The following is a 26,139-nucleotide window of genomic DNA, read 5'->3' on the forward strand; positions in this document are numbered from 1 at the left end:
TTGGAATATCGAACGATATTGGTCAAGGCCGAGAAGGCAGCTCGTGTTTGGCTAGAAAACCAAGTTGTAGAACATGTAGCCGTTTCGGATGAGAATCCGATGTTCTTGCTGAAGGCATGAATCTCACTGACTCTTATAGCTGTGGCTAAGCATATCAGGAAAAGAGTCTTTAAGGTGAGATCTTTCAGGGAGGCTGATTGTTGCGATTCGAACCTGTCTGACATAAGGAATCTTAGTACCACGTCTAAATTCCAACCAGGTGTAACCAAACGACGCTCCTTCGTGGTCTCAAAAGACTTAAGGAGGTCCTGTAGATCTTTATTGTTGGAAAGATCTAAGCCTCTGTGACGGAAGACTGATGCCAACATGCTTCTGTAACCCTTGATAGTGGGAGCTGAAAGAGATCGTTCTTTCCTCAGATATAAGAGAAAGTCAGCTATTTGAGTTACAGAGGTACTGGTCGAGGATACGGATACAGTACTGACTTGCACCAGTTTCGGAAGATTTCCCACTTCGATTGGTAGACTCTAAGGGTGGATGTTCTCCTTGCTCTAGCAATCGCTCTGGCTGCCTCCTTCGAAAAGTCTCTAGCTCTCGAGAGTCTTTCGATAGTCTGAAGGCAGTCAGCCGAAGAGCGTGGAGGCCTTGGTGTACCTTCTTTACGCGTGGCTGACGTAGAAGGTCCACCCTTAGGGGAAGAGTTCTGGGAACGTCTACTAGCCATCGAAGTACCTCGGTGAGCCATTCTCTCGCGGGCCAGAGGGAAGCAACTAGCGTCAACCTTGTCCCTTCGTGAGAGGCGAACTTCTGCAGTACCTTGTTGACAATCTTGAACGGAGGGAATGCATATAGATCTAGATGTGACCAATCTAGTAGAAAGGCATCTATATGAACTGCTGCTGGGTCTGGGATTGGTGAGCAAAATATTGGGAGCCTCTTGGTCATCGAGGTTGCGAAGAGATCTATGGTTGGCTGGCCCCAGGTGGCCCAAAGTCTCTTGCATACATCCTTGTGGAGGGTCCATTCTGTTGGAATTATTTGTCCCTTCCGACTGAGACAATCTGCCATGACATTCAAGTTGCCTTGGATGAACCTCGTTACTATTGAAATGTCTAGACCTTTTGACCAGGTGAGGAGGTCCCTTGCGATCTCGTACAATGTCAGAGAGTAGGTCCCTCCTTGCTTGGAGATGTACGCCAAAGCCGTGGTGTTGTCCGAGTTCACCTCCACCACTTTGCCTTGAGGGAGAGACTTGAAGCTTTTCAAGGCCAGATGTACTGCCAGTAGCTCCTTGCAGTTGATATGCATTGTCCTTTGACTCGAGTTCCATAATCCCGAGCATTCCCTACCGTCTAATGTCGCACCCCAGCCTACGTCCGATGCGTCCGAGAAGAGAACGTGGTTGGTAGTCTGAACAGTCAGGGGAAGACCCTCTCTAAGGTTAATATAGTCCTTTCACCAAGTCAGACAAGACTTTAACTTTCCGGAAACCGGGATCGAGACCGCTTCTAGCGTCTTGTCCTTTTTCCAGTGAAAAGCTAGATGGTATAGAAGAGGACGGAGGTGTAGTCTTCCTAGTGACACAAATTGATCCACGGATGACAGTGTCCCTACCAGACTCATCCACAGCCTGACTGGGCAGCGTTCCTTCTTCAGCATCTTCTGGATGGATAGCAGGGCTGGGGGCTGATCGTCTTGTTCAGCAACGTCCTCATCAGAGGGTTCCTCATCTGAAACTGATGAGGAAACGGCAACGGAGTGGGCAACGTCTGACTCGCTGAATCCGGTCGCACTGGTGGATGCGTGACGGAGCCGGACGCAATATCATGGCACTACTGCACAGTCTGTGAACTGTCAACAACCATGGGTGCGCGAGGAAGTACAGCGTCAACCCGAAACTGTCTAGACTGTCTGGGTTGTGCAGTCAACACCCTACCGGGTTGCTAAGGTTGACGCACTGCGTCACAACAAGTCACCTCTGCTGGTTGTTGAACGTCTTCCTAGTGACACACTGAACGTCAACAACCACCTCCGAGCGTCGCTTAACGTCAACGTGCGACTGGCAACCCACACTGGGTCGCATCGGTGGAGGAACCACCTCAACTGGCAGACGCGAGTAGGATACCTCAGCTTCAACAGGGCGCACAACCAACCGGTAGGAAGATTGTTGGCCAGAAGGTTCTTCTCCGTATTTAAGTCCTCTATCAAGGACACAAGCTTGGACTGCATGTCTTGCAGCAAAGCCCATTTAGGGTCTACGGGAGCAGGTGTGGCAACAGACGGGGTTAGCGACTGAGGCGGAACCATTTACCATCCCTGGAAGCCTTGTTATGTGTGCATAATAGTACAGCAAAACTTCAAAGGCTCGACAAAAGTTGAGAAGTTGACCTGTAAACAACTGGAGCGTCTCCTGGCTAGGCGCCAGGGCGAGTCTACCAGAATTGAGAAGTCTACCTGGGCAGAGGCATGAACTCCCAAGCCGAGAACTTCTCTCGTGTCCTATCAGACTCTCGCTCTATAAGCCAGTTTTAAAAGAAGGGAAATCAAAGGCTGTATCCCTAAAACTCCTCCTGGTGCAAGAACCAGTCGCCTAGCCAACGTAACGCTCTCTAGGAGAGCGAGAGAGCACTAGCTTAACAACAACGGCTTCGAAGTAGCTAGGCCTAGTGTAAGTTCTGACGTGAGGCGAACGAGGAGCAGCAGTTACAAGATCCGGACGAAGATCCTTAAAAAATCATCATGATTTAATTAAAGTCCATAGGAGGCTAAGCAGCTTAAGGCTCCTCTCCAAATGACAGAGTCCTCAAAGGAATATCAGTAGGAGGGAGAACAGCACTTTCTCATCTACAGGAACCTTGTCCGAGAAAAGCTAGGTATCTCAGTGAGGGTCTCACTGGTGCATTAGCAGCAGACCAGAAGGCAACGTTATGTAACTGCTTGACAGTCTGTGAACTGTCAAAAACTGAACTGTCAACCACAACAGGTGCGTGAGGACATACAGCACTGGTGCATTAGTAGCAGACCAGAAGGCAACGTCATGTAACTGCTTGACAGTCTGTGAGCTGGCAACAACCATAGCTGTGTGGGGAAGCAAAGCCTCTACTCCTGACTGACTAGTCTGCTGCGGGCGAGTAGCGGTAACCACAGTGGGTTGCGGAGGTTGACGCACAGTGTCAAAACAAAGCAACTTAACTCCACCCTCCTGTTGTTGTGGCAACTCGCGAACGTCAACGGAGGGTAGCGTGCGTCTGTGAACGTCAACGTGCGGCTGGCAGGGTACACTGCGCATGGGAGGTGGAACTCTCACAGGCGGAGTGCGGGAGCAGGTAGCGTCAGCATCTACTGTACGCACAACCGTGGTTGGTTGTAGGCTAACGGGTGCAGCGTCAACCTTCTCCGCACGATACTCCTGCATAAAAGATGCTAACTGTGTCTGCATAGACTGTAGCAAAGACCACTTAGGGTCTACAGTAGCAGGTGCGGCAACAGACGGTGTTACTGCCTGTTGCGGTACCACTTTGCCTCTCTTAGGAGGTGTGCAGTCATCGGAAGACTGCAGCGAGTCCGAACTGACCCAGTGGCTACAACTGGGCCGTTGGACTTGCGCGGAAGGGACCGACTTGCACTTAATAAGCTGCGAGACCTTGGTCCAAGGTTTCTTACGAGAAACCTCTTCCGCAGACGAGAAGTAAATGGACTCTCTCGTCTTTGTGTGGGTGGGGCGATCTTGGGTAGATACGCCCGAAACCACGGAGGGAAAAACGTCTGTTCGTTGATCAAGGCCTGACGAACCCATAAGTCGTTCGACATTACTTCTCCCCTGGGCTTGGGAGCTTGCAAGAGGTCCCGGACTAGGTGAACGACAGGCACGAACAGACGAACCCTCGGACGCAACACTGTAACACTTTGCGCATATCACTTTATCACTTCGATTTTCTGTTTTGCACTTATTTCACTGAAATCGAAACTTTTACTGATTTCTACCTGAAACACGCAATTCTACCCTTCATTAAAAGGTAGTAATTGCGAAAACAGTCGTATAATGCAGCTCATTAATACTAGCAAAAACAGAAAACATATATAAAGATAAAGAATTCAGTGGCTGGGAAAGAGACTAAACACTAGTTCAAATAAACTACGTTTACAATCTCTCACCGCACATAGCCTGGGGACAAGAATAAAACCCTAGAAACGTTTTACCTTCTTCCCCGTACAGCGACTAGGGAGGAGAGTAACACGAGAACAACGTTACCCGCTTGAACGGAACGTTTTTTCTCCTCTCTCTCCCTCCGTCTCTATCTCTCTCTCTCTTTCTCTCTTGATTTCGCACCTGAGAGAAGAGCCCAATTATATATCGTCAAAACATGTTATTTGGCTAAAGGAAAAAACTGAAAGGTTTTCCAAATAAAAAGTTCCTTTAATTTAGAATTTAAACCATTTAAGCTAAGAAAGAATGAACGAAACGTCAGAATCGATTTACTCTTACTGCAAAGTGAAACCGTGATACACTCTCTCTCTATCGTAACGATAGAGCGCATGTTGAACGTCCTGAACGTCAACAACTGCGTAGTCTAAAAAAACTAAACGTTAGTTCATCTTTGAAAACAGTACGAGACTATCAAAGAAATTCTTTCATAAAACATTAAATTGAAAAAAATTTTTAAATTCTTTAAAGGCTAAATACGATATAACGGGCTCAACGTTGATTAACTTCGGTTTCAAGTTAGGACCGCCTACTATCAGGAAAGGTCGCATATAAACAAAACATAAAAATTTATTTTTATATGTTTATAAAAAATGGAAAGTTAATCGAAGAGGCCTAATAAAGGCGGAGAGATATAAAATATATAGATCTATAACGTGTTAAGCAAAATTACTAAAAACCTAAACACACTTCCGTCTAAGGGAAGGGTCGGCCATTTAAAAGTGGAAGAGAGTCCATACTCTCTTTGTCACCATAATTAAATCTATCCAAAACGAGTTCAAGTTTTGAGATGAAGATAAAACCCCTGCATAGCGAAAGCTCAAAACTGGAATAGTGTACTTCACCAAATAGTTGTGAAAACAAATCCAGTTAGTAACAGCGTATTTAGTAGGTCTTGCCAGTGGCACGACAGAGAGAAAATTGGTTCTGTGTTGACATGGAGTACTTGAGTACCTGCTCGACAGATGGCGCTGTTGATGTACACCCCCACCTGTATAGCGATCCCTGGCGTATTTTGTCCTTAGGTTTTTCTGTCGGGCAGCAGAGCTGACAGCTATATGATCACCGGCTAAGTTTAATATTGAAAAATAAAATATTCTATGAACAGTGACATCATTAAAATAAATATCTATATAAACTATAAAAACTTAACAACAAGAAGAATAGAAATAAGATAGAATAGTGGGCTCAAGTGTACCCTCAAGTAAGAGAACTCTACCCCAAGACTTCTGAAGACCACGGTACAGAGGCTATAGTACTACCCAAGATGAGAACAATGGTTTGATCCAATAGATCCAATGTAGTACTGTCTGGTTATTTAGAGACAAGTTACATCCTGGTATTTAGAATAGTTTGAGTAAACAATCTTGAGTTGCATATTTCAAACCATATCTTGAGATGGTTTGTTAAAAGTAATCTAGACCAGGTTAGTAAATTTTAGCCATGGCATATTACTTTTGATTAAATTTATCCTATCTTTCCTTCACTAGCATCCCACCTCCAGCAGAGCGTGGGAGTCTGCCATATGAACATCAGGGGAGTTTCATAGCAATTAACAAAATCTTAACAATGGTCCACTTTCCTCCCCCTGACTTGTGGTATCAAGAGGATAGGGATAATTTTGACTTTGAAACTGAAGAGACAAAGAGTCTGGCATTTTAGTTACCACTTACCCCTATAATGTTCTTTTTGAAAATGGGAAAATTTTTAAAAATTTTAAATTCTACAAGTAAAAGTAGAATAAACCAAGCTTCTGGAAAAGTAATATGAACATCAGGTGAATATCCATGGTAATCTCCTCCTACGCCTATTGACGTAAAGGGATTCGATTAGATTCTGCAAGTTGTCTCTATCTTCAGCTTTCAAATCAATACAGTACTTCAGAAAAGAAATTTTATAATAAAAATTCTTTTTTACTGTTATTTTCTTTATCACTAAACTACTGTAGGGCATAATCTCCTCCCTCCCCCTCCTCAAAATATGTTCTCTTTTCCCATTGTGTATGGAAAAACACAAATAAACTAAAATACAGTAATGAATTTAATAATAAAGTTAATGGAACAATGTTTTGTATATCTGAACTGGGTAAGACCTATGTTTAAACTGGCTCATGTGCCTTTGCCTCGGTAGATACAGGATCTTTCAGGTTCTTTGATCTTGGGCAAAAAAAAGTTAGAAGATTTTGTTTGATCACCAAATTGTCCGAGTTCTAGGGCATTCGATCTCTGAGGTATTACTGTACTGTATTGTGATTTACAAAAAAATTTTATATCTACATACAAGTATGAGAATTAAGCAGAAATTGAACCAGAGAAGTTAAAGAAACTACAGTATTGACTTCAACTGTAAAATACAAACGCAAAATGATACGAACCCAAGTCTAACTGTGTGAGATAGTAGATAACGAAGGACAGCAAGACATCCAAAGTTTGCAGCTAGATGAAGAAGGCTGCAGGTAATGCCCCGGAATCTAACAAGAGCAACACCTCTTCTCCATTCACCATGCATAGCCAGAGCCTCCACAACAGCTACATGGTCTCGATCTAAAAGTAAGGATAGAGGAATCAACAATAAATATAAAAATTAGGTTTAAACATTAAAAATGTATATTTATCTTGCATTAATCTCTAGTACCATTACCTTATTCATGGTCACTTATATACTAGAATTTAAAAACCACTTTCAATTAAAGATCTCATTCTATGACCCCAAATCAAACTGCTCTCTCAAAATTCTGTCCAGTATTAACCTTATTAAAGATGAAAAGATGGGAATTTACGCAGCACTGCGAGTCAAACTTGACTTTTACAGAGCTGGTCTGAATAAATGTGGGAGGAAAAATTATACTGTAATAAGAACTTCTCCCAGTCAGCTTTATTTGTATTATACCTTTGAATAGAAGTGCTAACATGCTTACTGAAATAGGTAAATGGTCGCTGCTATAGAGATCATCTAGGATGATCCATTCAAACCTATCAACAATACTAAAATAAAGCTCTTTAGGCTCACTCAGACATTCTTCACCATTTGCTTTTTTTTTGGAGGAGCTGTGTTTTCAAATACTATTTCTTTTCTCTCAGATTTTGATTCTAGGGTACATGATCAACCATCTTTACTTCGCAGAGATTTTCTATATCTTTGGAGGTATCATAAGCAGAAAATGTATCAAATCTCTTCTGAGCAGGGATCTGGGTTTCTTACTTGTATTGATGATTTTGAAATAGAGTAACAATGCTATTGTATTTACATTTTCAATTTCTCTATTAGGATACAAGTGTTTAGATGATGATTTAGGATTAATGGCATTAGTACGAGAATACAATGGTTTAAAGTCATTTGATGACAAAGAGATTTCATAGTCATGATTCTGTAAATTAGGACTCGCAGAAGAATGTATAGATTTTGAAGTATAAGCTGAATACAGTGGATTGGACCAAACACTTGAATAAGTCAATCCCTAGCCATTATTATTACCCATAAGTTTATTTTTCTGGCCGCACCAAATGATGTGTTCGTTATTTTCTCTCAATTATTGCTTGATCCCATTTATACTGATGACATTGTTGTGACTTTGGAGAGTGAGACCCTTACAAAGAAAACTAAATTTATCTGCCAAACAATCTGCAGGAGTGTCATGGAATTTATATTTTGCCATTATTGCATTTGATATTGATGATAACAAAATCATAACATCTATAACATTGGACAGGCCGAGAATGTAATTTTATAACAGAAATATTCAAGTGTCAAATTCTTATATAGTCTAGCAGATAGGGTAAGGTAAATGCTAGAAGGATTGCATTTTTTGTACCTTTCAGCTTTTTAACTTCAAGAATTGTTGGAGGATACCACTTCTATATGTTCTCTTCCAAGAACTCATACATATCCCAACAACAAATGATTTCTCAAGCATGATTAAAGGTATGGTGTGGAGATGCTCTCTCAATAACATTAGAGGGGGAAGATGCATAGTTAGCCAGCAGAACTGCTTGTGTTTCACTGCCAGCCTTACTTCAAATTACCTTGAGGAATGGAACCCACTTTTTTTTCCCCAGACACTCATGGCCATTTATATTATTATGTCCTGCCTTGTTAACAGTGACATGCCAGATTGGTTATGTTGAAATTCTGGTACCAACTTCCCTTTTGTCCCGATAAACTGTACAATACATCTATAGTAAAACTAGGAAACATTATGGATAATTTTTACCTTAAATTAAGTGCTTGCTAATGTTGAACAAAGTTATCTACCTTATTATTGTAATTTTCTTTATTTCCCACAAACTTTATCTATCAATACTTCCTTCACTTCTACTTTGCAAACGAGCTGGGCAGACTTCTCATGCAAACGTCTTTGCTTAACACTTTTGGGAATTACTCTTTCTTCATGCTCGAATAAGAGTAAACAAGCACCTGTGCTTGTAGCAAGTTTTGACACTTCTATTCATTGCCAAATTGATGCATGTGCCATATCACCCAAGTTGAATGCCTGTACCTCTGAATTTTACTTTTAGGCTATTCTTGTTCTAACATCAACACCTTTGGTTCATTACAGGAGAAAGAGAATTGCTCATGTCCCTGAGCACAGAATTTGATTGCTCCATTGTTCCAAATCTAAGCACAAACAGCACAGGGAAGCAAACCTGATTTCCTTTGGTAACCTCTGCCAAATCAGAAACAGCTCCTACTTTAATATCATAGAATTCACTAAACAATGGGTATGTAAGTTTCCCCATGTTTTGATAGACGCTTCAAGAAATGGTCTAATGTCTTTGAGGAGAAAGGAACAAAAGTCCTGAACATCTCAGGCACACTGCCTTTCTGATTATTCATGCTACTCCAACATTGCAATTTCTAGCAGAACAAATACAAATCTTGTTAGTTTTCAGGCATTGGCCACATCCACATTATCCAATGCACCCTGGTGGCCAGCAAATTACAATGGAGCTGTATTCAGAAAATATTTCAGTTCATCCATGTCCAGAAGTAAATTTGTTCTGACCGCAGTCAAGAAAACTATGTGGATTATTTCCATGTACACCCACAATCTTAAAAAGAGAAGGATTCCTCCCTACAAGATGACATCAGCCATAGGAGACAATCCTCGAGGGTGAAATTACAATATACTGGTGACAGCATCCCCTTAGTCATTTGTTGCTATAAGATATATGTTTTGTAATCCAATAAATTTATTCCCAAAAACCCTATCACTACACACTATATTCTAGCTTAAACTTTCTGTATATTTTTTAATCAGTTAGGTCCCTGAGTTTAATTTTAATTTTCAACTCAACCCTTAAGGGATTTCTTTATACTGAATTATTTTCTAAAGTTAAAATTTGCAAAGAACAAATAGAAAGGGAAAACAAAAATATTTGGTGTTATAAAAATTTGCATACAGGTTCTCAAGTCAAAGAATATTGAAAGTAGATTGGAATGGATTAATTGACATTTCAAAAGGCTTTCAGTCTGTTTCAAGGTATAATATTGCCTTTTGGTTGTAAAATAGACAATTTTGTGAAAGATTAGTATTTTTCTTATTAGTGCCGTAAAATACCCAAGTTTTAAGACAACTATCATTAACAGATGCCATATAAAAACCTGTGAAAAGAGAAATCACCTCATCATTACCTTTCTCGCAGCCTTGATTAAACAGATAAAATTACAACAAAATTTTAGATAACAAAACATGAAAATGCTTAGAGAAAAACGATAAAACTCACATGTGGCAATATGAATGGGTTGCCAGCCTGACTTGGAGTCTCGGCAATGAACATCAACTCCTGCCTCCAGCAGCACCTGAACCAACTCGACGTGACCTAAAATTAGAAAAAAAGGTATAGACAACTTAAAAATTGCAAATTTTTGTGCAAAGTAAATCATCTACATTACAAAGCATTTTCACATAAGCCAAATATTTATGAATTGGACCATTCATAAATGGGGAAATTCACTAGGGGAAAACAGAATTTTAATAACAATATTTCTAATTTTCAAACCTCTAGGTCACAGTGTTTCCTCTTTGAAGCTTATTCATATCACTATTTATCATTAAAAAAAATGGAATTTTAATAACTAAATGTATTATTTCTATACTCACCAGCTATTCATACTGCTGCTTCTTCAGAAGCTGTTTATTAATATTTACCCATAAAATTATTGAAAAAAGTTCTATTTTCTTTCACTTCAATAGATACATGCCTCTAGTAAGGTAATGAGTCATACCAGCGGTAAATGGCAAGAAGTGAAGCGCCAGGGACTTTATTATTTCTGCTTTGAAGTCGAACTATTTCCTGTCCTTTTGATATCACAAGTCAGTGGGAAGGAGGTGCATTTATATGAGCCTCCAATAAAAAAAATCACAAATTTGATTATTAAAATTAAGTGTTTATTTCTATGAATATCTCTGACGTTAATATTGCCAACTCCCACACTCTGGTGGAGGTGGGACACCAGAGAAGGAAAATAGGATAAAAAAACAGTATAAAAAAATTGAAATTCTAAACTCAACTGGTTCTGATTACTAGTAACAAACCATCCTTGAAATACTGGACTCCAGATTGTTTTTCTAAAGAAAATAAGAAAATTAAAAACAAAAAAGTTAAAAGACCGCACTGCCAGCAGCCACTATAGGAACTAGAGCCCCGAAATCTCGGTGAGAAACCAAAATTGATCACAATAACGTTCAGCGAACCTCAACATGATACGCCATTGAGCTGCCTCAAACACTTTCCAAAAATAGATTTCAGCAAATATGTACTCCTAATATCTTGAACCTTAACCTTCAAGACATTTGTAAGATTTTGATCAAATTCATCTCGAGTTTCAGTGATGAAACTTCTAACGAGAAATGACATGAATTTTTGGACAGAGGATGATTTGGAATTCTAATTCCACATAACAAATTAATGTCTACATTTTGTCCAAAAATTACAAAATGACTGAATGGACAAAGGAATTTCTTTTCAGATGAAATGCTTACATCTATTACCAAAGATGGGAAGTGGTAAATTGCATCAGATTCTTTGTATTAAAATAATTCTTGCTCTGTAGGAAGATAAAAGAGACAAGATACTCTTGTGCTCTCAAAGCCTACCTTCATGGATAGTGCTAGCAGTTACTTACATATTTATCTGAAGCCAAAGCTAAAAGAAAAGGTCTTTTAACCATGAAACCTATTAGCAAAAGGTTTTCCAAGAGAGGATTCATTGGGCTTATGAATTTTAATAAAAGAACCTAGCAATTACTATCGAAAGCTGGCTGGTTATATAAATAGTCTAAAGGTGGAGGCTTGTCATTATCATCGTCATCCTCCCTATAATCAACGAGTCTAGTCTTCCCTGGCTTTTCCTCTGAACTAACAATAAGTTTCCTTTGAGCTTTTAATTGTTGACATGATCGCCAATCATTGAAACATACTTTTCTATGAGAGGTACTTTGAGGAAAACTTACTCTTCACAACAGTTATTCAAAGCACTGTATTGCCGCTGACATGATACACAAATGGAATGATTATGATTTCCCAGCAACAATTCTTATTCACACACTAAAATGTAATATCTATGAAAACCAAGGGAAAACATCTTATCGTGCAGTAATAAGCAAATAATCTGAAGAGCGTCGAACATAACTGATACGACAGAAAATGAAGAGATAAAGAGACTGGTGTGTCGCTCACCATTTACCGCTATTATGTTCCATTCCTTTACTTAGGGTATGTGTTTATTGAAGGAAAGGAACATTGACAAATTTTAAAACCATGGTACTTGGCTTATTGGAAAAAACAGTAACATTATAGGTACCCTAAGCAAAGAGCTTAATGCATAGCAGTTTGATTCCATATAATTTTAGGAATTTATGTATCAGTTCTATAACTTAACATAAGGCCTATATAATATACCATTTTGAGATTAAATAAAGGCAGTATCTACCAAAAAAACAGTATCAAAGATACAAAAAAAAAAAGGCCTTGGTACCAAAACTTTTCATCACTTAATGTGCCAGCCCTAAAACAGCAACGAAAAACCACCCGCACGAAAATAACCTTACCAAAAAGTACAAAACCGAACCCTAGATTTTCATGCAAAGAAAGGTCAAAATTATGTAAAATCTTATCCCAGGGAGTTAATTGAAAGACTGGTAACAGATTAATACAGTATGTTGATCTTTCTACCTTATTAGTCCAACTGTTAGCTCGTTTGGCCGCTTGAATCAACTTTCTTTATCTACTGTATTTCTATTCCTTGCATCTTCTTCCCCCAATTTCACTTCACCCATATCCCTCGTCACCAAATCCTTCCATATGATACGCTGATGCCCCACATTCCAGCACCTCCATCACTGTTATGTTCTTAGCTCTCTTAATTGTTTCCAGCTCCTCCCTTCTTAGTATCTAAGACGAGCTTCCCTGGCCGCATACTTTACATTACTTATAACACACATTCTCCTTATACTGTATTTTGACTCTCCCTCCTTTCCAACAGTGATACTCCAGCCAGCCATCCATCTCACCATCTTCATCTCACTTCTTTCCAAGAGTTCCTCCTCTTTCTTTGTAAGTAACCAAGTTTCTTCCCCACATATAAGTATGGGGCTGATAACTCTTTTATAGATCTTCATATTGAATCTCAATAGCCTTTTCTTATCTAAAGTAATTTCTCTCCATTTTCACCATGCTGCTTTTACTCTCTGCCTCACTTCTTTCTCAGTACCTCCCTCCTCTGTTATTATTGATCCCATGTAGTTAACCTCATTGTTCTGTTTTAGCACTGTACCATCTTCCACTTACATGTTTACGTCTTGTCCTTCTCTACTACTAATCATTAGGTCTGTCTTTTCAATGTTTATATTTGCCTCCTTTCCATGCTAAAACTTTTCTTGTAGAAGTTGTCAGCTATAATGACTAAATCCTCAGTCAACATCATTTCCAAAAATATTTCAGTTCCTTAATTCTAATGACAAAGTGTCTAGAATGACGAGGAACATGAATGGACTCAAGAGCTGATCCCTGATGCAGGACAACCCTCACATGGAATGCCCGTTTCCCCATATTTTGTCCGTATGGGGGTTCTTGCCCCCTAATACATCATCCTCACTAATGCTACCATCTTCTCCGGTATTCCTCTCTTTTCAGACACCAATAGACTATCCTTCTTTGTACCCTGTATTACACCTTTTCACGATCCACAAAATGCATGTAAACTTTTCTGTTCCTTTCAAGATATTTTTCTTGGAATTATCTGACTAAAAATATAGCTGCTCGTGTATATCTATCATCTCTCTCAACCTTCCTTCCTTCTATTTTTTCTAGTATCTTCAATGTAGGGATCCAAAAGCTTTACTCCTATGTAGTTCCTACAATTTAACATGTCTCCTTTTTGTATATACAGTATAATGTAATCACCCACACTCATTCTTAGTGTTTAGATGTTGTGGAAAATAGTCTTCCCATCTTCTCTCAGCTTCCTCTTCCTCAATTAAGATTTTTCCATTGTCATCTTTAATAGTTCTTACCTCTCTTATATCCTGCCTTATTTTTCTTTTTGCATCTGAACTTCAGTAGATTATCTTTTCTCCCTCTGGTGCTCTCATCATCTCATGCCACTCTCTAACGTCTCACTTTGCAATTGCTACCTTTCTCTTGTTTTCCGTCTTTATCAGTCTACACTATTTTCTAGTTTAGTGGTTGTTATCTTTTTCCCACGTTCTTCTAGCTATAGTCTTTATCTTCACAGTTGTTCGAACCTCTTGATTCAAACACATGCTTCTTTTTCCTTTTTTCTTGTTGTTGTTTACCACTTGTTCTCCAACACACCTCTGTTGCCGCTGCTGCACCACAATCTCTTTCAAGAATCCCAAATCTCTTCTAGCAATTTTGACGTCCTATGTACATATCTCTCTTCTCTGGCTATTTCCACTTTACTTTTGAACACCCTGCATTCGCCCACTTTAGCTTTCAAGTTTTCATCCTCTTATTTCTGCCTGGGATTTTTCTTTTCCTTATTGCTTTCAACCTACAATCTTCCTCTACCAGTTTATGTTGATCTTCAACAGATTTATTTGAAATAACATTACAATCCATTATAATTTTCTTTTCTTCTTTCCTAACCAAAACATAGTCAATTTGAGTCTTATTTTGTTCTCTTTTATATATCACCAAATAACTTTTCCTTTCCTCAAACTGTGTAATCAAGATAACCAGATTCAAAGTTTCTGTTAATTCTAACAATCTTTCGCCTTCCTGGTTTCTTGTTCCATAATCTCTTCTGCCATTTATTCCTTCAAAGCCATCATAACTCTCACGTAAATGGACATTTGTGTCCCCAGATAACACTAATAGTTCACTTCTTAGGACTTTCTTTATATTCTTCTAACTTCTCTCTAGAAATTTAATACCTCCTAAGTTTTTTCCAAGAATTTCAAGATAGAGTCATCTTTTTAAACCACACAGGGGAACAATATCAAAACATAATTGCCGGACAAAAAGAATTGAAAATTTTCTTCAAAACACTGGTCCCAGAATACTTTACTTTCTCTGTACAGTATACCAATATTTTTAAGAATTGAAAAGGACAAAGCAGGTATTTTTCTCAAAAGTGAATTTGAAATAAAAAAATTACACCGAGAATTTTAAAAAATTTGCATGGAATTAAAAAAGTACTACATAGGGAAGATCAAATGCCCTAAACCACTAACAATCACAACTTGAGTTTAAGGTTCAACTTCCTCCCCATAATTTCCACTTTCCTCTAATTTTAGTACTTTACATAATGTAAAGTAAATATGGCATTAACTTTTTTTACTTTATACAATAAAAAAATCAAGAAGACTCACCAGCACGACAAGCAACCAGGAGAGCATGCTGAGCTCTTTTTGAGTTTGGATCAAAAGTCTGACGAGCGACATGATCCTTGAGTGCGGTAACATCGCCTTGTAAAGCCGCACGGGTGAATGGGTGGCCGGAGTCGGGATCATCATTCCACAAGATCCCAACACTGTCTGGGTCATCCAGTAAATCTTCAACGGCAGTTCCTGGGTCTTCAATATGGTCTTGCCATCCACCAATTATGGCATTGGTATGGGTACTATCTGTAATTACATAACAAGGAAAAAAATAACAAAATTAAATAATTCAATTATGGTCTACAGACAAACATATGCTATAATAATAAAATATACCTTTCAGTTGTTTCTTTAAAACAAATAAAACAAGAAATTTCCATGTAAAATTCAATGCTATTCTAATACGTTCTGAATGTGCCAATTGTAAAAAAATAGAAATACTTTACTATTTAAAGTAGTCACAACGAGCATAGCAATATCCTATAAATTAACAACTTCTTATAGATTGATTATACAAGTCATTAAAATGCAAGTTCAAAATTATTTTTACTTATACAGTAAATGTTAATAAATCATGTGTGCTACAAAAGTTATTTAACATAATTCACAAAAAACTCATTCCAGAACAGTATCTATAGTTACTGAAAGATATTTTGCGGTCAGCAAAATATCAGACACCTTAGTCCTATAGGAAAAACATTTCAGTTGGCCGGTAGCTGTGCACATCTGCATGGCTCCCAAAGTCCCAGAGAGTTGAGAGTCTCATTCCATGTTTGTGTCCCTAAACTGCTGACATAATCCTCTCTTTTGGACACTCATGCTTCCAATTATACTATTCCTTATTGAAGCTTTATGAAACAGCTCTGCATGATAAAGGTATTCTTAGTATTTTTTTTATTTCAGTGCTGCATTTTAGATTTATGTTTCGGGTTATGCTAACTAGTAGCTAACAATAGGGTAATTACTTCATATTCCTGAGTTAGCACCCATTCATTCACTTTATAACTTTTGAGTATTGGTAAGGATTAGCAGTTTGTTCTTCACCTTACTCCCCAATTTATTCTTTAGTTGATTTTCATAGCTTTGGTATTGATAAATCGGTTATCGTTTTGTTGGCGTATTATTAATCTACTTTTCTTTTGAAAATGTGTTGAGCACATGTACTAACTTTCTTACTTTCCTTAATATTTGCATAATGTTTTTATTTTTCACTTATTTTTGGAAAGTACAATGAGTATATTAATTATAATTGTTCTTCCTACATGGGGATTAAAATTAAGTCTTACTCCATAGACTGACCAAATATGCTCTTGCTTACTAATATAAAATACAGTAATTATATCTACCGTATAGACTCACTATTTATGAACTCCGGTGCACAACCCAAAACATAATAGTCTATAGACTTCTACTCATTGTATAAAAACATTTTGAGCCAGCAAGCAGAGTATTAGGAATTTCATAAGTCTTTAATACCCATAAGACCCTTTTCCTAGCTTACTGTAGTCTATAATAACAAAAGATTTTATAAGGCTTGTCATAAAGTAAGTAAAATAAAATAATCATGAAAATTGGTTATGTCAGTTGCTCATGTACAGTAATGTTTTATTTCCTTTTTATTTCACTGAATAAATATCTTCACTTGAAATCTGTGACATTTTTCTAAAGCAGTTGCAATGGGATATTGAATGTTCTAAACATTTCTGACTGATCACATTCAGAAATAAATGATATACCAGACAGATTTCAAATATTTTGTGTCATCTTTAAAAAATGTTTATATTTCTATTTTACAGCTTACATCTGTGACCACAATTTGTCTAATCAGATTATTGTGAAATAGAAAATAGTCAATTAACATCGACATAATTAAATAGTAAATATTTTGTTTTTTTTTAAATGTAGTATCCATCTCATATCATGTAGAAAAGGGGATGGGCAAGTTCTTGTCTTAAATTTTTTAGGGTCCCAATATCTAATAGCCCTAAGAACTATGCTTACTCTCCATAGCAGATAATATGGCACTATGAAAAAGTATCATTCTTATCAAGTAATGCAATTTCAATCACATATTTCTTTCTTGTGATTTCTGGATAATTAATATATATACAAAGATTACAGTTAAGGATCAAGTGATATTTACAAAGCTAGCATGCAAGCAACTTAAATATGGTGAAAATATTAAAGCAGAAATAACACAGCAAAGTAACATGCTTTGGTTATAAAAGAATAACTTCATAAACATAGCACAGTATTTAATAAAAACATTAAGAAGAGCAAATTTTGAGCCATCAAATATTTGTCATAAATATTTCGTAGCTGCTTTGGGAAAAATTATTCAGATCCAGTTATTTGTAAATATGAAAGAACCTGCCCAAGAGGGTCCACTGACATTAGAATGAACATAATCAGTGGCTGAAGACTCATTTACCATATGACAAAAGATCCCAAACATAATGTCAAAAGTAATTTGCATATAAAATAAAAAAAAAGGATACTTGTCTTTCCTTACAAGAAATTTTCTACTAAAGATAATGTTGAATGAAATTCCAATACTGTCCCCTAGAGATATAAATGTAAAATATTTATTGAAAGAAACAATTATACCAATGTTGGCAGGTCACATTTGCATGGTTATCCAGTAGCATCATAGGCAATAAGGATAAGACCACAATTTAAAGAGGGCCCCAGCCATTATTCCCCACCAACGGCATGGAATACAAAAAAAAACTTGATCAGAAGTTCCTTACTCCCTGTAATCACTAATAATAAAGACCCTCACAAAAAAGACCACACTGAAGAAATAAAAATATAAGCATGGGGTATCTTTGGTAGAACAATGACTAAGCTCCTCACATTTTACTTATGCAGTATAGTTATTATTAACTTTTATCAGTTATACTTTTGTTATGGGACTACATATCTTGTAAATTCTTCTTCTAATAATTTTTTTTCCCTATTTTGTATAGGGTAAGCCCATTTGCCTTCTTTTTGAAGGACTTTGCTTTTAGCTTTTGGATAGATCATAGTTCCAAACGGCTGCCCTGCCTGACATTGCTTAGACCCCTGTAGCGTATGTTCATGTGTTGTACCAGTCCCCAGCGTCCTTGCTCCCAGCAACGAGGAGTCCTGGCGCAGGCAACAGTTCGAGACATGTCTGTTATGTTTATAGGTGTTGGAGTGGCTTTGTTTTTGCATATAGTAGTCTGTAACACCCATTTGCTTTGAGCAAACCTATCCGCCAATTATATACACAATCCTGAAGTGTCTACACGGATATCAAAGTGTCCGCCTCTCTGACTGGTCGGCTACAGATTTGAAACCACGCCACAGACTTCTACAAAGTCCGAGCTTGCTGCCCTAACCGACTTAGCCATCGAGGCTCTATCTTGTAAAGAGATAGGCCTAATAATATATAGGGCTAATTACATATCAAATCATAGATTGAGGAACAAGATCAAAAGTAAGGGCAATCTTGGTGGTTGGTGATTACTATTTAAATCTTATTGACCTTGGCCTAATTCCTTTATGGTCAAAAGTCAGATTAAAGGTTAACATTTTACTTTGTTCTATTCTGATGTAATTAGGGTAATAATAGTTTTCCTTAAAGTAACTTTTACCCTGACCCCATCTTTCAAAACCCTGACAATTTGGCACTTTTTTCTCTAAATATTAGGGTTGTGGTGGCTGATGTGGTAGTGTCCCTGACTAGTGATTGCCAGAATAAGGTTCGAGTCCTGCTCAAACACGTTAGTTTCTTTGGTCGCTGCAACCTTACCATCCTTGTCAGCTAAGGATGGGGGGGGGGGGGGTTTGGCGGAACCTATAGGTCTATCTGCTAAGTCATCAGCAGCCATTGCCTGGCCCTCCTTGGTCCTAGCTTGGATGGAGAGGGGGGCTTGGGCGCTGATCATATGTATACACGGTCAGTCTCTAGGGCGTTGTTCTGCTTGATAAGGCAATGACACTGTCCCTTGCCTCTGCCATTCATGAGCGGCCTTTAAACCTTTAAACCATGATAGTTAAAGTCACTGGTCTTTAAACCAGGATGCATAATAATCAATTTCTGAAAGTGCCACAGCAGCTTTCAGAGGGTTTAGTATTCACCCCTTATATTTGCTATAAATCCAAGTCACAGCCACAATATCCATTAAGGCTTGTGAAGGTTCTTTATTGAATGAGCTAATGCATGATGGTGAGAAATTCACACCAGGCATAGGCCAATGGAACATTGCATTATCCATACTGGTTTAAAAAGCAGATGTATATTACCACCCTCCAATTTAATATATAAAATCACTGCTTTAAACAATCTTTTCACAAAGATTACATATCTTTAGTGGTTGCAGTCATTCTGGCAAAACACTATTCTAATTATAGCAGAGCAGAAGATTGGAAGACTGTCATTAATACTATTATCTCTGAAGACACAAGAAAATCTATAAAACAATATTCAATTTCTTACCACGATTGGACAATATATTGCTTAAGTGCTGCAGAAAAAGATACCGAGGTTTAAATTAGAGCCAAATACAGAAGTGTTTAATACTAAAAGTCCTCAAGAAGTGTTATATTCACTCAGTGTATCAAGGAGAGAATAAATTGCTTGAGAATAGGATACCCATAAAATAATCTCCTTTGGCATTCAAGTTGATAAAAACCAACAAAATAGTATTTGCCTCATCCTGTACTGTCTGTTTCTCTAAGATTTCAAATGGCTAAATCTATAGATAACGAGGGTTCCAGAAGGCTAAGTGGCATAAGTCATAATCCAGCTACCACAAATAGAAACAATTTTTAAACTAAAATTAATTATTTCATTATTTATCTGGGATTCATGTGTTATTCATTCAGAAAAGGAAGAAATCAATGATCATGGTAAAGGAATAAAAGTCATACTATACAGTATTATATGTAATTACCTTTCTTTCTGCTGAAAATAGTGGCTGTCATATTGATATGGCGAATAACTGTTAAGTTGAAAGGCAAACGGAAATTACATTAATCCCATTTCAAGACAATATTAAAATAATTAATTTCAGTCTGAAAATAATTTGAATTATGTTATCTACTGTAGGATTTACTTGCTGAGCACCACATTAACCTGGAAGGAGTGACAATGATACTCAAATGCACATGAACAGAAAAGTAAAACAAAATAATAATCCCTGGCCACCATAATCCATACTGGCAAATACGCTTACAGTACTAGAGGGGCACTCAGTAGAGCGCAGACCTCCGCCGCGACAGCTTATTTCTCGACCTTTTGCTCAAATTTGACCTTAACATATATCAATTGGCGTGGATTCTCATACACTCAAATATGAACCATGTTTAAAGTCTGTGTGACAACGATGTCCAAACTTATGGCTGATTACGTGAATTGGACGTTTTACTTGACGGTGACCTTGACCTTTAACCTTGACCTTCCAAAATTTAATAATTTCCAGCTTTTTATAGAAAAGTTAAGCCTGCAAATTTCATTACTCTACAAATAAAATTGTGGCCAGGAAACTGTTCACAAACAAACACACACACACACACAAACAGGGGATAAAACAAAATCTCCTTCCAACTTCGTTGGTGGATGTAATAACACATTTCCCTATATGGAATTGGAATATAGATATGTGACTTCAACAGAATTTTTATAATAAAATCTATCATTCTTATACTTTACTCACTTGATTGATGTTCATAGTGCTTCTCTCCAGAAAATGTTTAAAGATTGATACATACATACATATACCAAAGGCACTTCCCCCAATTTTGGGGGGTAGCCGACATCAACAAGAAACAAAACAAAAAAGGGGACCTCTACTCTCTACGTTCCTCCAGCCTAACCAGGGACTCAGCCGAGTTCAGCTGGTACTGCTAGGGTGCCACAGCCCAACCTCCCACATTTCCACCACAGATGAAGCTTCATACTGCTGAGTCCCCTACTGCTGCTACACTATCTACACTAAAAGTAAAAATATCCCACTTTATTTCTTTTCAAAATGCCAACCCCCCCCCCACCTCTAGTTACCAGGTAATTATTGAGTTAATGTGGAGGTTAATGACTACTATCTAGGTATGGGTATATCATAGTTCGTTTTTCTTTTCTGTCACAAAGCTGAACCCAGATCATTAGTCTCTTGATATCACTAGTCAGTGGGGAAGAGGGGAGTCATGTTACGAACATCAGGTGAGTATAGAAATAATCAATCTTATCAAAATTCCATTTATTTTTTTAAAACTCCTCTGATGTTCATACTGTTTACTCCCACACACTGATGGAGGAGGGTCAGTGGAGGAAAGATATAGGAAAGTAACTGTAGCCAGTACCTGAGACTTGTCCAGTTCAACAGTAATGAATTATAAACCAAAGTAAACTCGTAGTCGCTTGAGTTTTCAGATTGGGTTCCAAACATATTCCCACTCTCAAACTTTTATAACTATAAACATACAGTATTAGGGTATATCAATTAATACCTTAACCTTTCTCACTGAGAAAATTTATAGGATGAATAAAAATAATTTTTAGTAAATCAATTAACTGTAAATTCTCATTTACACTATAATCCCCCACAGTTACCACAACACCCAAGGTCTAGTAAATTTCTAAGAAAAAGGTTTCTTTAGATAAAGCCTGGGGAAAAGTGACTTGGTATGCCAGAGCAGCTGGCAAAAATTCTTTCCAAAGAAAGATTTTTACACAAATAAAGAGGTGGCTGAACTATTACGTTACAAATTTGAACCTTCAAGTCCTTAATCTGACTTGAATCTAATTCCCTGTGTCTCTCTACCACTAAACCCTTAATGAGAAACAACACGGAATCTAGGAGAAAGGCCATCCTGAAATACTAAATTCCCAAAGAAATTTGGAACTTTTACTCAAGATATTTCAGTCTTGTCTAAGAAATTGAAAGCGCTCACATGTTCTCTGATGCATTACTCTTTCCTCTCCAAAAAAAAAAAAAAAAAAAAAATAAGAGAAAATGGAGGCTAACATTTGGTCTTAAAATAATAATTAGCTGACAGATGTAAAATCATTTTCCCATCTCTAAAATCCCCGCTGTCCATTAATGAGTTCAGCTGAAGCTAATGTTAAAAAGGAAAATTTCTGATATTGTAATGGAAATTGCCTTAGCTGATAGATCATTAAAAGAAAACTCTCCCAAATAGAGAACCTTTTCAAATTTAACATATCTAATTCCAATAATTTATTCTGTTCAACAGTAAAATACAATCTCAATAATACCTGAAAAGGATAAGTATAGGCCTAGGTACAGTACCTGAGTACAGTATTAAGTATGGACCTCGATTCCTTTATAGCCTGAACAGAAAATTTTGTCTCATTAAGGGAATAAAGAATTCAACAAACTATCCAAACTAATACTTGCTACTGAAACATTCCTTGATTTGCACCATTCAAATGATACATTCCAAAGTCTTTAATACGAATTATTGATATCAAAGGACCTAAGAGAGATAATCCAGAGGACTCAAAAAACAATGGGGCTCTAAGAATACAGTGGATAGAACCCAAACAGTTAAATGAACCAAGTAGGTGTTTGGGTGAACTAACCTCAAAACCAAGTGTCTAAAAAGATTGAATTATTTAGGCAACCTCCTTGAGACACTCCAATAACAAAGGCCACAGAACTGAAAAAAAGAAAAAAAAGAAAAAAGGCCACAAGTCATATTACTGTTCTCAGAAACCCTGAACTAGCTTAAAACAGCTCAAAATAGAGGGGCACTCAGTAGATTACAGACCTCCACCGAAGAAGCTTATTTCTTAACCTTTTGCTCCACCTTGACCCTAACGTATCAACTGGCACAAATTTTCAAACACTAAAATATGAACCAAGTTTGAAGTCTTTGTGACAACGATGTCCAAATTTATGGCTGATTATGTGCATTGGACATATTACTTGACCGGGACCCTTTGACCTTCCAAAATTTAATCATTTCCAGCTTTTTACAAAGTAGTTAATCCCTGTTTCATTACGCTACGATTAAAATTGTAGCACACACATACACACACACGAACTAAAAACACAAACGGGTGAAAACATAACCTCCTTCCAACTTTGTTGATGGAGGTAATGTTGGAGAAAGAAGGAAGAACTAGATTTGACCAGTACTGTAACAGGGTCTTCACTTACCAAGTTAAGTGACCTGAAACTGGTGGGCAAAGCCTCTATTTCTTTTTGAGCAAAGTCACGAACATGGTCCCACTTTGCCTACCAACACATTCCAAATTTCCATATTAAATACTGTCAATCTGCTAGCCTTGGGGGCCACAGAAACCATTCAATTGTGACTACAGTATCTATAATTCTTCTTTTCCTAGAATAAACTAAAATAAAATTATATTTCCCTTAAATATGTCCAAGATAAAAGTACTTCTGGTATCAGGAACAGGAATTCCAACCTTGTTCCCTACTGGTTCTGAATCTATGCCAGCACTGTTATGTGTCTGTCAAAATACTGCAACAAACTTAGCCAATATCAGAGGTTTCTGAGCCTAAAGGGTTTAGAATATGGGTGACCCCTTCTTCAACCATTTCTCTGACCGAAGAAGAGCCATAGTTGGTCCCCACCCTTCCTGGGAAGCATTCATGAAAATAGAGATATCCTGAACTCTTACTCACAAAAAAATTCACTGAGACAAACGAGCAATGTCTGGCCATTCAGCCAGCTGAAGCTGGTTTTGTAACAATAATGTATCTAATGCACTTGAATATAAATCAAGCCCAGGTCGAGAGTCCTTTAACAATGACGACTGAGATGAAACTGGAAATCCCTAATCTACAGGTGACTCATAGAAAAGAGCTTCTCTAAAGAAGCTAGAGTCTTTAGAAACCTCTTCCCATAAAAAACAACTGATTTCATTCTCTAAAACCTCTCCAACTAATGCAGAACATACTGAATGCTTTTCCCCCTGGAAAGCTAGAAAAAGATTTCCCTTTTAATTTCTAAAGAATCATTTGAATTGGACCTGGAAGAAACTTCCTCAAAGTGACCACTTACTCGTTGACCTGAATCGCTTCCAAAAAACATGGTAAAAAAAACAGCCATTTTCCAAGAATATTAAAACCCTGATTGCCAAATATACTGTCCACCAGAGACAGGAGCCATCAGTGTTATGAATACATGAGGACCCGTAGTAAACACCCTTTAGATAGAGGGATCTAAGCCTTCCTCTACCATAATCTCTAAGAGTTTTCCAATCTCTAATACAAAAAAATTGTTCTCACTGAATTGTTTAGAAAACTGTGAAAATGTTGTGGTTCTTTTGACAAAAAAGGATCAAAAGACAAAATATTTTACATCCCTCTTGGATCACGGCCAGAACCAACTGTTCAGGCTGAAGGTTTTCCAAAACCTGAACTGGGGAAAGAATTCACCTTACCGAGATCTCTAAGAAATATTAATCATAACATTATCCTATACGATGACGAGTCCTATATCCATCCAAGCTTGTCAGAGTTAAAACAGTCATAATCACTGGTACAAAAAAAAGACGTCCCGGTAGGTAACTTGAAAACTCTCTTGACATCACCTGCCACTGATTTTGTACCACCCTGATTCTGACATTGAACCATTTTTAATGATCTAAAAAATTGATTTTAACTCTGACTCTTGTCTTGGTACAAGAGGAGGACATCTATCCATGATTTCTTCCTCTGAGAAGTACAAACCTTTGTTTAATACCAATTCAGTTTTGTGTGTCACATCAATATAAAGTTCCTTTATTCTGGTATTCTGGGAGGTATGCTCCAAAACTTTAATCCATATGTGAATATCAGCTACTCCAGATTGAAGGATTAGCGTAAGTCCTGAAAAAAGGTTCCTGAGAACCTACCACCATTGGAATCCCTGAAAGACACTGTGTGGGGTTATGAATGGGTAATTGTCCTGCAGAACGACTTCTAACCAAGATCCTAACAGCTGAGGACACAAAATCCATGAAAAGACTAAAGGGAATAAAATTTCTTCAAAGACACAGGATACAGTATCTAATATCATGGACTGAAGATTCTACGTGTGCAAGAACTTCTGCCTGCCTTAATTATGTCAACATCCTGATCCTGTTTACCATCGGGTTAATTTGGACTATCTTTATGTTGATGTCCATATCCATAAGAATAGCTCTCGTTGGTGACACAAAAGCCTGACTTCACCCAATAGCTGTAAAATCCTTAATGGTAGCACACTTGAATGTAGAGAAACAAATGATGTTGTCACCAAACAGTTGTCCAAGTGACTCTGAAGCCTAATGTTTCTCAAGTGAGCCCAGCCCAAGAAGCTGCTGGTACTGAAATTCTGAGTGAGGCCTTACGGAGAAGAGGTCAGGGGGAAACACAAAACTTATAATTAATTTAAATACCATCCCTACCCAATCAAAGCAACAGTATTTCCTTGAAGCTGGGTGAATCATGACTTGAAGTAATCATTACAGCAATCTAGGACACATGGAAAATACCCTTGGGTGGTGGAGTGTTCAACGACCACAAATATTCCATCCTAAAGGGGTTCTGCTGCAAATATTTGTTCAGAGTAAAGTTAGTAACCACCCTCACGGCACTAATTTTTCACATACTTTACTTCCTCTGCCATTTGCTTCTGCAGCAATAATGTGAGTATGGGGGCCTGTTTTATACAAACTCACTAATCTTCCCCTAAGACTTCCATCAGCCATGTTTCAACATAACATATTATACATAGTGAACCCAACACTGGAAAAAAAAACAGAAATACATAAAGTTATGTACAGTTACTGAACTTCACTCAAAATAGATATACCTGGTGAAAATAATAATAAAAAATAATTAGGGAATCTAGGGAGATATGCAAAAACATTTAATAGGAGAAAGATATTGAAAGCCAATGAGATAAAGAGGATAAAATAAAAACATCTTTTGAGAGAACAGAAAGCAAGGTGTTGCTTGCCTGATAGATCCACAGGAAAATTAACTAACATTAATACCAAAAAGGGTACAACCCAACAGATACCCAGAGAGAAGAAAGGTTCTTATTTTCATATGGAATGTATCTGAAGACAATCTGATTATATTATTAGGGAAACTCAAACTCACGGGGTT

General features: G+C 37.6%; 1 protein-coding gene across 5 annotated transcripts in view; it reads right to left on the minus strand.

The window, feature by feature from the left end:
• Positions 1-26,139, minus strand: part of LOC137646085 (uncharacterized) — a 175,796-nt gene that overhangs the window by 74,325 nt on the left and 75,332 nt on the right. For 3 of the 5 annotated variants that reach the window (XM_068379263.1, XM_068379265.1, XM_068379267.1), the window contains exons 3-6: positions 19,969-20,016; positions 15,038-15,292; positions 9,928-10,023; positions 6,579-6,747 (exon numbers count right to left, since the gene is read on the minus strand). In XM_068379263.1, coding sequence (XP_068235364.1) covers positions 6,579-6,747; positions 9,928-10,023; positions 15,038-15,292; positions 19,969-20,016 — 568 coding nt within the window. The remainder of the gene's footprint in view (positions 1-6,578; positions 6,748-9,927; positions 10,024-15,037; positions 15,293-19,968; positions 20,017-26,139) is intronic. The other 2 variants (XM_068379264.1, XM_068379268.1) reach the window with 1 other exon arrangement.

The sequence above is a fragment of the Palaemon carinicauda genome, chromosome 8 (assembly GCF_036898095.1).
Source record: "Palaemon carinicauda isolate YSFRI2023 chromosome 8, ASM3689809v2, whole genome shotgun sequence".
Taxonomy (NCBI): Eukaryota; Metazoa; Arthropoda; class Malacostraca; order Decapoda; family Palaemonidae; genus Palaemon; species Palaemon carinicauda.